At 50.6% G+C, this 14,715-nt stretch overlaps 1 protein-coding gene across 5 annotated transcripts in view; it reads left to right on the top strand.

The window, feature by feature from the left end:
* Bcl11b (BAF chromatin remodeling complex subunit BCL11B) overlaps positions 1 to 14,715 on the top strand; it is a 90,714-nt gene that overhangs the window by 64,110 nt on the left and 11,889 nt on the right. Inside the window, exon 2 of one of the 5 annotated variants that reach the window (XM_029540765.1) lies at positions 8,700 to 8,988. The exons of the other annotated variants lie outside the window; for them this stretch is intronic. Coding sequence (XP_029396625.1) covers positions 8,742 to 8,988 — 247 coding nt within the window. The 5' untranslated portion in view covers positions 8,700 to 8,741. The remainder of the gene's footprint in view (positions 1 to 8,699; positions 8,989 to 14,715) is intronic. 5 annotated transcript variants of the gene reach the window in all.

The raw sequence follows: 14,715 nt of genomic DNA, 5'->3' as shown, positions 1-14,715 counted from the left end.
CGACTGAGTGTTCTTTGGCCTTATGTTGGGAAACCTGGGGTGGCATGCCTTGTTCTGCCTTCTCCTTGCTTACTGAGCCCATGGCCTTGTATGGTCATCTATGGTCTATGGCCCATGCTTCCCTACTGCTTGGGTCACTATTACTTGGGTCAATAGTATGCTCTGTGCAGCCTGGGAGGCCCCAGACTGGAGATGAGTGGACTACACTTTCTGGAAGTTCTATGCTCACTGGCTGGTTAGATCTGCTCTATGGTAAGCCAACAACAGCTGTACCAGCTGCTTGCTCTAGGCTAGGGACATGTGGCCCTGAGGGTGTGGAGGGAGATTACAGCTTAGGTCTTGGAGCAGGTTTGTAGGGATCTGAGGCCATGGCTGTGACTCTAAACACATGGACAATTGGATACTATTTCATTGCCTTGGCTGTACTTGGCCTAAATGGAGGCTTCATCTTCTGTTTGGGGATACAGGCCCAGGCCTTCAGCAAGTGTAAAGACTTACATAGTGTCTACATCCGTGCTTAGGGTCTTGGGTACAGCTCATGTCCCCTGGGTTGGGCAGTGGGTTCTGGTTTTGGGCACTTAGCAGTGGTAGGGAGCACGGGGCTTCTGGGTCCCCTCCTTTGCCCACCAGGGAATCTGTTGTCTCTTTAGCTCTGACCAGACCCATCCTTCATTGCCAGGACCAAAGGCTCGTCTCTCGGCTACAGACTCCTACCCACCACAGCTGGATTTCTACATACTGTTGTTGGTGGGCTCTTGGGTTTTACCATCCATCCACCTGTGCCTTGTGTTAGTAGCAGTACTGTTTAAAAAAAAGACAAGAGTCCTGTCGGTGGTAGAATTCCTTGCCTTCGAAGCTGAAGAATGGAGAAGTCAGGGGGAGCTATTACACAAGAAATAGACTGTTGTAGCTTGCAATTTGGGGAAGCAGAACTGGCAGGGTTTTTTATTTATTTATTTTTCTTTCCTTCTCAGGCACTTTGTATTATTAAGATACTCTGTCTTATAGGGGATGCTGGATAATTAATCCTGGGGAGAGGTAAAAGCAACAAGCATTCGAAGAATATATTTAAATAATGAAGAAGTTCCTTAGTGTGGACCAGGAAAATTCCTGTGGGCTTATAGCATGAGTAAGAGATAGGTCCATCTGCATGTGCTGAAGTGTGCTTTTCCTGTCAGAAAATGGAGTTGTGTACATGCAGACACATGTATGTGCACACACACACACACACACACACTCACCATACAGACACATACACACAGACACTCAGACAGATACACAGATACACACAGATTCACAGACACACATATATACATAGATATGCACACACAATGCACACACAAGACACATAGACAGATACACACAGACATACATATGCAGACACATAGACACACACACAGATACAGACAAACATACAGACACACATATACACAGACATGCACACATGCAGATACAGGCAGACACATTTATACACAGACACACACGCAGATAAAAACAGACACACAGAGAGACACACACAGATACAGACAGACACACATATGCACACATACATGCGCACACATAGATATAGACAGAACACAGATACAGATAGTCACATACACACACACACTGACACACACTCACATGCACGTGCACACACTCACATGCACGTGCACACACACACACACACACACACACACACACACACACACACACACGAGCATGTAGCCAGAACCCTGCTAAGTCTTCTCTCTTTTCAGTAGAAAAGAACCAATTATGTCTTGTGGTCGATTTCCAAAACCCACTTTTGATTGTGTGATTCAGTTGCATTGGAGAGCGCTCCAATCAGCCCCTCAGACATGAGAAGGGAGAATAAAACCCCACCAAATATCTGGGCGAGACTCTCAGCGTCGAGATTATTGACAGCAATCATGATTCTGCGGCTGTTGAAACTTCGTCTCTAATTGAACTAGGAAAGGTAAACCCGGATTCAGGGCTCTGCACGCTATAATTGCAATAATTTAATTTAGCTATTTAACCTGTAATTCAGTGGTATTTATTAAGGGGCATGGGAGAAAATGAGGCCATTAGGAGCCAGAGATGAATACATTGAGATGAAAATGAACACTTCTAACTGCCAGTTGACCCTCGGTTTGTAGCAGTTTTTATTAGGCTGGTCACGGTAATTACCAGGACGGGAATCGGGGAGGAAAAGTGAATAATTCAGTAATGAACATTTTTATTCATTATCTCACATTTCCAGGAAGTGGAAAGTATTGGGGAAGCACCAGCCACGCTCTTTCTGTTTGTTTTTCAAAACATGATTGTTTGTGGACAAAGCATTGTTTTGTGACTTGGGAGGCTGAGGGAGATGTCACTGGGGCTAGCTTCTGGGGTGCGCCCTGTGAGATGGCGCCATGCCTGGCAGGAACACGGAGAGGCCACCTCCCCCTGGCCCTGGATGGTCGATGTTTTTCCATGGTAATTTGTGGCACGGTGGGAAATTTTTCCTAGCGTACTGATGATCATCTAGAGGAGGCTGGTATCCTTGGGTCCTGGGGGTGGGGGTCCTGAGCCATACACAGGAGCTGGAAGCATGTGACAAGGGTGCTCGGTCCTGTCGTCTTAGGGATGTTACTTCCAGGACACCATGAAGACTGACCATGGGGATGCAGGGGGACATGCAAACACCTGTGACATCCCTGTGACTGTGGGAAGGTACATGCGCGTGCGGGGGGGTTGGGGTGTAGATTCCCATAGGAAGAGAACAGTGAAAGCAGACCCAGGAAGGAACATTACGCAGCAATTAAAAATGGCGATACCACAGACATTTCCAGGGATAGGGGAGGTGCCAAGAAGGACAGGGATGAATTCAGAGTCTGTGACAGGATGGTGTAGCAGGTATAGGTCTGACCAAAAACAAACAAACAAACAAACAAACAAATGAGAAGTGGTGGCTTCCTGTTCTAACAGAACTCACACTAGCATTTTCATTCTCCCCCAGATCCTTGGCCATCCCTTCTGCATGTCAAGACAAACTTGACCTTTGAGAAGCAGAAAACTCAGTGACGCTGAATCCCCAAAGTTCCAGTGACTTTTGCTGATGGGAAAAGAAAGTTTCAGGCTGGGCACCGTGTGCCAGCAGCCTGTGCCAAGGCTGTGGTTTCATTAGCTCTTGCCTCCCTCTTCCCAGAAAACCATTCCGCCCTTAGATGTAATGGGATGTGCTCAAGACACCAGTGTCAGTGGGCTGTGATTGATCGATTCCCAACACAATTCCACACCCCTGTGTCCTGGGAGGCACCTTCTGCTTACTGGTGTTCTTTCCTGCCCTGCTGGGGGTTCCAGGTGGGGAGGCGGGACCCTCAGACCCAACCTATCCCAGGGTGGGGGGGCGTGTGGGAGGTGACTCTCTAGGTGAGGATGGGCCTCTTCATGCTGCTGGTAAATTGATGACTTCCCAGTCTCCTCCACCGATCTGTTCCCCAGCCCCTGGCTGTGGTCACTGACACCCAGATAGATGTGGTAATAATCCTATTCGGTGCGTGGGGCTGGGTGGGGGGTGAGAGCGGCTGGGCCTCTCTGTTACCAGAAGAAGCTTGCTAGATATGCAGGTGATCGTCTCCCCTCCCCCAGCCCCCCCCAGCGGGGTCTTCATTTCCTTCTGGAATGCCCCTCCACACCTCCTGACACCCAGAGGGGCTAGAGTCTTGTCACATAAAGAAAAAAAATTACTTTCTTTCCAATTTCCCATCTCACACACTCACTCATTTTCTTTATTAGGTGCACTATGGATATTAGAGAGAGAGAAAATGACATTTCTGCCGCGAATTCAAAGCGCGGGCCCCTGCTTTGCATAGTAGCTTATACTGATTGAGCGCGGGCCCCTGCTCTGCATAGTAGCTTATACTGACTGGCAGGAGGGGCCCCTGGGTCTGGAGTCTTCAGGGTGCTGCTGCTTGGTACATGTTGGGCCCCTGATGCTGTGTGTTCTCTGCCCAGGGACCCGTTTCTTCCCGCGTAGCCACTCCTTGCTTCTGGTTCTGTCACCAGTCTTCTGTCTAGGCAGTGCTGTAGAGCTCAGTGATTGGGAGCAAAGACTGGGAGGCAGAAGGGTGGCCCGTGGCTTCTGGCTGTGGTTTGGGGCCTCAGTTCTTGCAACTGTGAACAACAACAGCAATAGTAAATCTTCAGCACAAGAGAGACATTGGAGTGAAGTGCCCAGCACACAGTAGGTCCTTTTTCTATCTACAACTTCTAGCCTAGGCTTCAATAGCACCACAGTTAGTATGGTAGGATCTCTTCTCTAAGGGGTGGGGCCTGAACACCTCCAACCCCCCCCCCCCCCGCAGGTGAGGTACCAAAGTAAACTGCAGGTGTTGGACTTGCGAGATGTCTTGTCTCCTCCCTCCAGAGAAGCATCATGGTCTTTTAGAGTTGCAGGTGTGCACTCTGACCATCTTCAGGGTTGTTTCACCTGTAAGACCTTCGAGACCCCTTCATATCTTCCCACTTCACCAGACACATATGCTGTGACAAGGCGGGCATTCCCCTAGGGTGCTGTCAGACTTCCAGTGACCTTGAGGGTGGGCACTCTCCTGTTGCCTCAGCCTAGCATGGTCAGGAGAGGAGGGTAGGGTTAGCTGATAGTGTCCTGACACTGCAAGCTCTTTGGGAGCCAGCTTTGGGTGATGGTGGAGGACAGGTTGCTGCCGGTTGCAGAGTGGGTCAGCCCACCTGGCGCAGACCGACGGGGGTGGGGTGGGAGGGGGGTCGAGGTGTTTAAATGCTGTCCCTGTCCTGCTTTTTTGTGAGATCAGGAAAAGATATTTGCAGCCAGTAACCACGGTGCAAAGAAGGCGACCATCCCCCCTTGCCTGTGTGGAGGAACTTGGGAACCTTTCTTCACCCTGGTTGCCTGGTTACAAGATCATCTGTCACGTGTTCCTGGAGAAGGGTGCTTGGCTGGGGAGATGTGGCAGGCGGTGTGTGTGTGGGGGGGTGGGGGGTGGCAGGGGAGGCGCCGGGAGATAGTGTCTGCTGTGGGAATCAATGGGTACCTTCGATCATATCACAATCCCATTCCTATTACACCGGACAGCCCCACTGCCCAGCTGCCCTCTCAAAGCCTTGGACCGCTGGGACTTTTTTGATGCATGAATGAAGACTGGGAAGTGGGCCAGGTCTTGGCTCCTAGGCTTCTTCATCATTTATTAGCTTCTAGTTTTAATTGTTTCTCGACTTCTTTCCAGATATTTATCTAGGAGGAATTGTCAGTCCTTGCCGCGTGGTGCGGCCACGCAGGGCAGGGCGGGTGCTGACTGCAGAATCTGAACAGCCTCTCTGAGTCCGGCTGGAATTGCTTGAGGACCTACTGTGTGCTATGGGCAGGCTCCTGCCCGTGAAAGGCTAGTCTTTCTGGGGGGTGCTGACAAAGGAACAATATTTGGGTTGTGTTTTGAGTGTTCCCGTGTGGCAGAGCCCCTGGGGTGGAGGTGAGCTCTGTGATCTCTGAAAGGGTCACCTTATGTCTTGGGGCTTTGCACTCTCAGACTGGTATCTAAAGTGGTTGAACCTTACACGAGGTTGCTAAAGGTGCTTGGAACTGCTCAGCAACCCTTAGGTGGGGGCAGAGCACTGAGGGTGTTGAGCCCATGGAAGTGTCCTGTGGTGGAGTAGGACCAGGTGAGGATCTGGGAGTGCCTTCTCCCTCTGAGTTCTAGCAGCAGTGGGAGAGAGAAGTATAGTGGTGACTACCACAGCGGAAGCCAGGGGGACTTTGGGGAGCCACTGAAGACCTTTTTCCTTCTTTCTATGAACTAAGCTGTGTGTGGGTTAGAGTGGACGCTGTTGGTGCCTATGGTTGTTTTGCTGAGCAGGACTCAAGTGTAAGTCGGGGAGCCTGGGCTGGCTCACTCAGCACACCTCAGAGGACGTCTGCCCTCAGCACACCTCAGAGGACGTCTGCCCTCAGCACACCTCAGAGGACATCTGCCCTTGCTTCGGCAGACAGAGAACTCTTTCACTGGAGGAGCAGGACTCTAGGGCCTGAGACCTAGATCGGCCGCCTTGGAAGTCATTTTGCATTAGGTAGTGTCAACTTCTCCTTCTGTGTCCTCCAGGGAGAGATTCTGAGCCCCGGCCGGCTTGAGTGGGAAGGGCGGGCTCCATCCCACTAGAAGCCCTGTCAATGGTGTTCATAAGTAAGCCGCACTCTTGTGCTTTGGCTCCGCCGCACCCCTTGGGAGCCACGGTAGATGGGATCGCCATGCGAGCGTGGTGAAGTGCCTCATCTTCACGCTGGCTATTAGCTTCCTCCTTGGGCTATTGCCATGGAAGGTAGCATGCCCCTTGGTTACAAGGCTGGTCCATGAGTACATCCTCCACACCTCCATCCCTTTCTCTAGCTCCCAGAAACCCTTCCAATCTCTCTATCTCCCCCCCCACCCCCCACCCCCAAGGCTCCTTTATAGATAAGGAATTTCACAACCAGGGGCAGACTAAGATGTTAGGTGCTTTGCCTGGGTCACTGAGCTGTGGTGTCAAATTCTTTACAGGTCACACAAGCTGGGGTTCTAAGAGGCTCAGAGAACAGAAATAGAGTCACGATGTGCTGACCACACCCCAGGCCCCTTCCTGGTGCCACTGTCTCTGTCCTACCATACTAGTACAGGGGAAGGAGAGTCAAGCCTGCAACTCACCTTAGGCTGAGCCTCTGTAGAGGGGAGACAGATCTATACTAGCCGTGGGCTCTAAGACCCGTGCGCGCCCCATTGTCCCCTCCACAACAAGCTGGATACTTGTTCCGACTGTCCTGGGCTTGACCGCAGTCATTCACTTTACATCAGTGGGAGGGAAGAATTTTTTACAGCGTGTAAATGGATTGGGGAGGTTGCCCCTTTGCTTCTTTTCCACCGTGTTTGAGAGGACCACCATGAGCTCCAGATGCATTATGGGTCAGGCCTATGCTCAGCTCCCACAAAACCCCCGTCTTTTGAGGACGGTCAGATTCCCAGGTTGCTTTGGGGCCTTGTGGATGGGCAGAGACCATCCTGCACTCTGGTGCCTGAAGTTGCATCGACCCACATCAGGACCAATGAAATGGATGCATCTGGGGGCATGAAGAAAGATTTGGAGTGATAGGGGAAAGGGGGAGAAAGGGAGGGGGATGACTTGCTCACTGGCTTCTCAGATAGTTGGCTCAACTCCAGACTGACTTGGGAGACAGAGCTCTTCTGGAATTTGCACTCAAATTATTTAAAAGAATATCATCACCAGGAGTGGACATGGGATGCTAGCAATTAAGCACTTCTCCCGTGGCCTGGCATTTCTGCTAGCAGTGGGCTCTAAGACCTGTGTGTGCCCCATTGTCCCCTCCACACTGGACGCTTGTTCCGATTGTCCTGGGCTTGGCCACAGCCTTTCACTTTACATCTGTGCAAGGGAAGTATTTTTACATCGTGTAAGTGCATTGGGGGAGGTCGCTCCTCTGCTGCTGCCGGAACCTGAGTTCCAGGCGCATTGTGCCAAGCGGTGGTTATTATTTCCCCTAGAATAATGTCCTTTTTTTTCCCTCTCTTGCTTTTAACGTTCTGCCCTTGGCATCTGTTCCAGGCATTGTGGACGAACGGAGACTGTGTTCTGACAATGGGTTAAAGCAAGCTCTTATTGAAAAGCATTCTCTACTTAATTACGTTTCCTTCTTCTGGAAGCTATTTTAATTTTTTTTTTTATAATCACATGTTAATTGTGTATTAGCGGGGCCTTTCTGATTAGTTGAAAACATAATGAAACCTTTGTAAACAACACAGAGAGAGAAAGAAAAGGGAATGTGTGAAACAGAGCCGGTAGTGACGACGAGCCAGCTCCAAGAGGCCCAAAGAGCGACATTTCTTGATGCTGCGGAGGGATGGAAATTGTAGCTGCAAGTCTTGCCTTGAATTTGCAAGTCTCCCAGTTGCAGGGCCAAGTGGGACAAACAGGCCAGGGGTGGAGAGAGAGAGAGGCTCAGAGTTAGCTCACCAGGAGTTGTGAGATGGGACCAGGTAATCCTCCCTCTCCGGTCTGCATCCACTCACACATTCGTTATTCACCACTGAATCATTCACGAGGCCAATCACTACTTTACTCTGACTGGTCCACTCATTCATTCATTCATTCATTCATTCACTTACAATCAGTCATTCACTCCATGGTAGTCTTAGCACAGGAGCTATGTCTACAGAACACTGACTGGATGCAACCCTTCACATGCCTTTTCTGGCATCTTCCTTACATCTTCAGTACAGGTATTAGTTGCGTCGTGGCTGAGGAGAATAGAGCTCACTCATTCAAATTCAGCTAAGGCAAGGAAGCAAGTGAGCCAGGTCTGGCCCCCCCCCCAAAATGATTGGGGGATCCTGGCATCTGTCTGGGTGGCAAGATGCTCTAAGGAGTCAGAGAGAGAGAGAGAGAGAGAGAGAGAGAGAGAGAGAGAGAGAGAGAGAGAGAGAGAGAGAGAGAGAGAGAGAGAGAGAGTGTCAGGATGGAGATGAGAGTTAGCCTGTGGCTGTCATCAGAAAGTTTACTGGTATTGTTTTGTTTTCCTTGTTTAGTGGGAGCCTTATTTCTGGACAGAAGGCCTGAACCTAAGTCCCTGTTGTGGCAAGCAGGGCCCCAGAGCCCTGCTCTGTTCCCTATTTAAAGGGCTGGGCTCACGGGCGTTTTTTTTTTTTTTTCAGTTCCCAGGCTGTTATTAGGGAAGCGTGGCTGGGGCGCTTCAAATGAAAGTGCTACTGTGTGTGCGAGCCAGGTTCACCATGCGCACTCCAAGGAAATGCTGCCAAGGCAGTCTTATGAACAGGCGCCAAGCAAAACACGCGTGCTCCGTCCAGAGGAGCCAGCTCGCTTCTGCAAATAGAGGAAAAATTGACTTTCTGATTTGGAGTGTTTTTACAACTAAGAAGAATCACTTCAGTGATTGTTCTAAAAATAGCCCAGAAGCAGCACACCCTGGAAGGCCCCGGGATGGTGAGCGTCCTTTAATTGTGCTTTTTATGTAATCTCTCTAGATCTTTTTTTTTTTCTTTTTAAATCACTTATGCTTGCGTGGTCATCCCCCCACCTCCCCGTATGTAACTCGGAGACGTGAGAGTGGTCTACGCGGCAGAAACCGTATTTTTATCTTTTCGGCTTCAGGAAGTGTATTTGGGTTTTCGTCTCCTGCGGCAGCCGCTGCTCGCAGCTGAGCTGCCAAATCTAGGGCAGCTCTGCCGCCCTGTCCCGGTGGTGGCCGAGCTCTGAAGGGAGGCATCCCTCGCACATAGGTGTGTTTGGTGGCAGTGTCACTGACTGACGCCTGGTCAGGATCTCGGCCTGCTTTTGCTGTTCAAGCTGCAGGCACCTTTCCAAAGCATGCAGGCTTAAAGGTTGCCATCAGCTCTGAGCTGTGTCACCCAAAGGGAGATGGTGCAGCCTCCTGGGCATGTGCTGTCTTCTCCTGCTGCCCCTTGTAACCTCTCCTTCCCATCTCTCTCCTCCTCACCTCTGCTCTCATTTTTCTACGTCACTCTGTTCCATTAGACATGGGAGCAGGTATCGAAGCTGAAGAGTCCAGCGTAGGACTCCTCGTCCACCGGGCTGCATACCCGGGGCTGGGTCACTCTGCGTGTATGGGAGGAATGACCTGTGCATCACGGCCTCCCTGGCCTTTGCCCAAGAGATGCCTGAAGCCCCCTTCACTTCCTTGTGGGCATGACAATCAAAATGTCTCCAGATTAAGGCTGGGGACGGGCGTGAAGTTGAGCACTGGTGGTCTAGCCTGTCTTCCAAGAGTAGACAAGATTGAATTCTACGCCAAATTTTACATCCAGAGCATATTTTAGCATTTAATATGATTGACCCTGGCTTAAGGGTGACCTTGATGTGTCCCATACAGGCAGCAGGGTTCCCAGGTGGCAAACTAGCTGTCACAGGCATCACCTATGAACTTGTGTGGTCAGTAGGCCAGGAGTTTATAATCAAGTTGGGTTTCTCTGCCATCTTCCCATTCTGAGCCCCTAAGACAATGCTGGGAGAATTGGTTCTCTTATGTTTTTTAGCCAGGGCAAGACAAAGTCTCTCTAAACCAGGCCACCCTGGAACTTACTACGTAGCCCAAGGTGCCCCTTAATTCACACTAGCCCTCCGGCCGCCCCGCCCCCCAGGTGCTGGGGGGACAGTTAGAGGCTAGTTGTCTTGATGAGTAGACTTGGTAGGACTGTCCTCTGGGACTTGCTTGGCTCTCTCCTTCCCCACTTCCTCTTCCTCCTCGCCCTCTTTCCTTGGAGACACCCCTCCCCACCCCTATTCTTCCCAGTCAGACTTGGCCTGCTCCTAGGCAAAGCCTGTTCTAGTGACCCATACAGTAACCATCTCTAAGAATCATGTTCTGTGTCTTTAAATTGATTCGTCACTGTGTGGTTGGATGGGCCAGGTGTCACGTATCACCGCCTCCTTCTGGGGGGCTCATCTTCAAGAAATCTAGAATTGGGTGGTCCGTGGGCTTTGTGCCCAGCTTCTTTGGAATACCGTGTGACTACACAAGAGTGATTTCCTAGTCCCAGCCAAACTCTGGCTTCCACTGGCTGCTCTGAGCCAGCTGGCCAGCCAGCCAGCCTGAGGGTCTGCAGACATGTGGAATCCACAGGACCCCACATGCCCCAGGGTCTGGGCTTTATGGTTTCCGGTTCTCTGATGCAGCATCCAGGTCTAGGGACCTTCTGGTCTCAGACCTATGGTTCCAGGCCGTGATTCCACAGCCCCACCCCTTCCAACCTCCTCCTTTGTCACTGGGCCAGCCCTCCTGGCCTGTGTTCATTCCCTCCTGTCCTAGGGTGGTGGACAGGATGCTGGGTGGACCAGTGGGCACAGCTGGTGTGGGTTACAGGCCATGACTGGGCATAGATGCTAGGCTACCCAGCAACTGTGCTCAGGCTGTTAGTGTTTGGAGGAGGATATGTTGTAAGCATGGCTGTGATCACTGTGTAAGTTTAATTTCTTTCCTTATTAGTGTCCGAGTCTGGTGTGTGGCCTTGTGTCCGTGTATGTATGTGTCCTTGTGTCCGTGTGTCTCTGTGTGTGTCCATGTCCATGTGTGTGTGTCTGTGGGTGGGAGGTGTCGCTCCCACATCCTTTTTTTTTTTTTTTTTTTAAATGTGAGCGTGCACTTAACTTCTGTCTTCCATGGTGGCGATGTTGGCCTGCATCCGAGCCCTCTGATTTTCTAACGGCTCATCTGGGCCATCGGAAACTCCAGTGCTGTCGGGCTGTGCCTGGTGAGGATGACCACGGCCCGGCTGCCGGCAGAGGGCTGGAGGAAGCTTGGCACGGAGGCAGAGGGAAAGCTGTGCAGAAGAGCCGCAGGTTTTTCATATGGAAATGTGAAATAATGGGGTGATTAAATAGAGCTGTATATTAAAGTACATCTGACATCAGAATTACCATAATGTGCTGTAGCCTTAGGCTGACTACTTTATTTGCCATCTGCGTCGGCCCAAAATCCCCCGGGGAAGCGCTAAAATATTCTGAATAAACTCAGCTCCAGTTCTTATTGAGAGTAAAATACCATTTGTGGCACGTCGTATTGATTCGTCTTAATTGTGGTGCAAAAAAAGAGCAGTCACCGACTGATGACTTTTGTGCTTGGTGACAAGCTGGCTAGAGTTACTCCTTACACTGTAGTTGGTTAACCTGGGTCGACTGGCAGCCAGGACCAGGTGGGCACCTGGACTGCTGCAGAGTCACAACACCACTCCTGTCCCCGCCCCAGGCTGTGGGCACAGCTGGGGCTCTCTGCCAACCCCTCCTGGGGGAAGGGAATATGGCGGAAGTGGGGGGAGAGGAAATTCATCCTCTGAACCTCCTCCTCACACCCAGCCTGTCATCTCCTGAGCCACACAGCAGCACCCACACCAGCTCTGAGAGGAGCCATGCGCCTCAGCTTCATCTGGGGGTTAGACACACAGCATGCCAAAGGGAGCAAAACTGGAGAGCAGGGGGGCACCTACCCAGGCAAAGCTAAGTCTAGCTGGTCCTTGCTCAGTGGCTGTGGAATGTGGCATCTACCTCAGCCCCTGGGGGAGGGGGAACAGGGGGTGGCAGTGCTTACAAAATGCATTAAAGATAAAGAGTCCTTGCAGGGGGTCTGTGGGGGAGCACTCTGTGACCCACACGGTGCTCCCCCATTCACAAGGTCCAGTTTTTACCCTATAATTGCCTATCATTATACACAATTTAAATATTCAAACATTCTCCACAAACCCTGGGCTAGCATGTTTTTATTACAAATTCAGAACAAGGGAATAACCTTTAACTTCAGAGACAAATGAGACAAATTTACAAGTGCGTATCTGCTGTTTTCTCGCGCTTTATCAATCCCCGTGGACCGGAGCACTTTCGCTATAACACCACTCAGAACAATATACATATATTACGACTTGTTTGTAGTGTGTCGGTAATGAGTCCCCTCTGCATTAGCTAACCTATATAACTCGGTGTTGAGGCTCTCCATAACGCCAATTATCTCCTCGCAGCTAAACGTACACTCCATTAAAACGAGATTTACTGCCCCGGCCATACTTCTTGGGGTAGAAAGTGGAGATTTTTGTGGGTTTAAGGAAAGGAAGGAAGGATGGAGAGTTTCCTGGGATGGAAGCCATGACACATGAGAACATCCTGTGTCTCCTGGAAGGATAGAAAGCTGCATGGGGCGAGGTTTACTTGCTGTGTGAGAGAACGGGGTGCAGATGTGGAGGCTCCCACACACCTACAGGGTTGTCCCTACCTTTTCCGTTCGCTTCCTAAATTCACTACATTTTGGCTACTAAATGATAAGTGTGGTTTATCTGTTTCTGGCACGTTCTTGGTACAACTCCTGCTCTAGAGTTCTTGAAAAACCCACACCGGGTGGGGGTGGCATGGAATGACACAACCACTCCGGTGAGTTTGTCCATCAGCACCTCAGATCTCACAGGAGGGACCTGGGGAGACGGCACAGTTGGTGGAGCTCTTCCTTGCAAACCTGAAGACCCTAGAACCTATGTCAAAAAACAAAACAAGCCAACCAACCAAACAAAAAACGCCAGGCACAGTGGCATGAGCCTGTGATCTCAGTGCTCAGGAAGCTGAGACAGGCGGTCCCTGTAGTGCTCTGGCCAGTCATTTGGGCCTGTTCAGTAAACTCTAGGCCAGTGAGAGGCCCTGTCTCAAAAGGAAACAACCCAAATCCAAGATGGCTGGCTCCTGAGGAACCATCATGGCTTGGCCTCTGGCCTCTGCACAGACAGACTTTGAGCACCTCACCACTACACACTTCGCCTGCTTATACAAGAACACGTGTGCACATGCGCGCGCGCGCGCGCACACACACACACACACACACACACACACACACACACACACACACGCACGCACGCGCGAAGGAAAGCCCACTGGAGATGTGTGGTTCAGAGAGGCCTGCGACACGCAGATTTCCTGGGGTCTGACTCTGCAGAAGCCAGAGGTGATTTCCTGTGAACTTGAAGGTTTTGCGGGAGGCCAGGGTCCTGAGGGTGACCAACTGTAGTTGTAGGCACTCCAGGGGAACCGTCATTTGTAAAATCACCCGTGCCCTTTGCCCTGTCCTCCCCCACTCTCCCTGTCTGTGACAAACACCTCTGTTCTCACCCTCCTCAGATCAGCCCCTCGGTCAGCGATTTCTCTTTGTTTCGGAGCTGGGTGGCTGTTTCTCCCAGCCTGACCTTGCACACCTGGTCCGACCACAAAATTGAACGGTTGAAAGAAGACTGTGTTGGGACCCATGGGGGCACGGTGCCTGCAACTGAACTTCTCTGAGACCATCCTGGTCCTGAAGGTGTGGGTTCACGGTTCTCAGCTGGCTTGTTGTGATAACTGACCTGCTTGAGAGATGGATAGAGGACTGCCTCCGACATTACAGGCCTTCATGGATTGGTGTTTGTTTTTATTGTTCTTTTAACATTTGTGAAACTGGTGGTGGTGGTGGTGGTAGTTGTGGTGTGGCAGACCATCCAGCTGGAAACTGTCCATGGCCTTTCTTTACCTGCATCCTTTGCTGTAGTGAGATTTTTGCTAGACAAATCAGTTCTTGTCTTGAATGGGCTTGAAATTATTATTATTATTTTTTAGAAATTGGAATTTGTTTTATATTCAGCTCTTATTTTCTTTTCCACACATTTTCGGTCCTTCCTCAGACAGGCTCCAAACCTGTTTTCAAGTTCAACCTCCAGGTTTCCCCTCTGCACTGAGGGACCCATCCCCATGCTTTGGGCTCCTTTCCTCTACTAGCCTGTCCTTGCTCTCCTTTCTACTGTCAGCATTAGGGTGTTCTCAGAGGGCCTTCCCTAGGGCTCCCAAGTTGCTAGGACTCACCTTTCTTCATGGACCCGATACTTGAACCCTTGCTGGAGATCCCGTAATCACTGATGTCTTGCTGACTCCATGAAAGCAGTCCTTGTTCTGCTCCGTGGTCCTGGCTCACAGTGCTTCATTAGTCTGTGGAGTGTAGAGAGAGAGGCAGGTGGCCACACAAGGATAAAGGGTCCTGGGAAGTTGCTGCTACCTTGGAGACAGAACTCCTAGGAACAGATGGGATTCTTTTATTTTTTTATTATTTATTTATTTATATATTTTTTAGATATTTTCTTTATTTACATTTCAAATGCTATCCCAAAAGTTCCCTATACCCTCCCCCCTGCCCCT

The sequence above is a fragment of the Mus pahari genome, chromosome 7, assembly GCF_900095145.1.
Source record: "Mus pahari chromosome 7, PAHARI_EIJ_v1.1, whole genome shotgun sequence".
In the NCBI taxonomy this organism is placed as follows: Eukaryota; Metazoa; Chordata; class Mammalia; order Rodentia; family Muridae; genus Mus; species Mus pahari.
The sequence above is the reverse complement of the archived record's forward strand: the minus strand, read 5'-3'. Positions and strand labels throughout refer to the sequence as shown.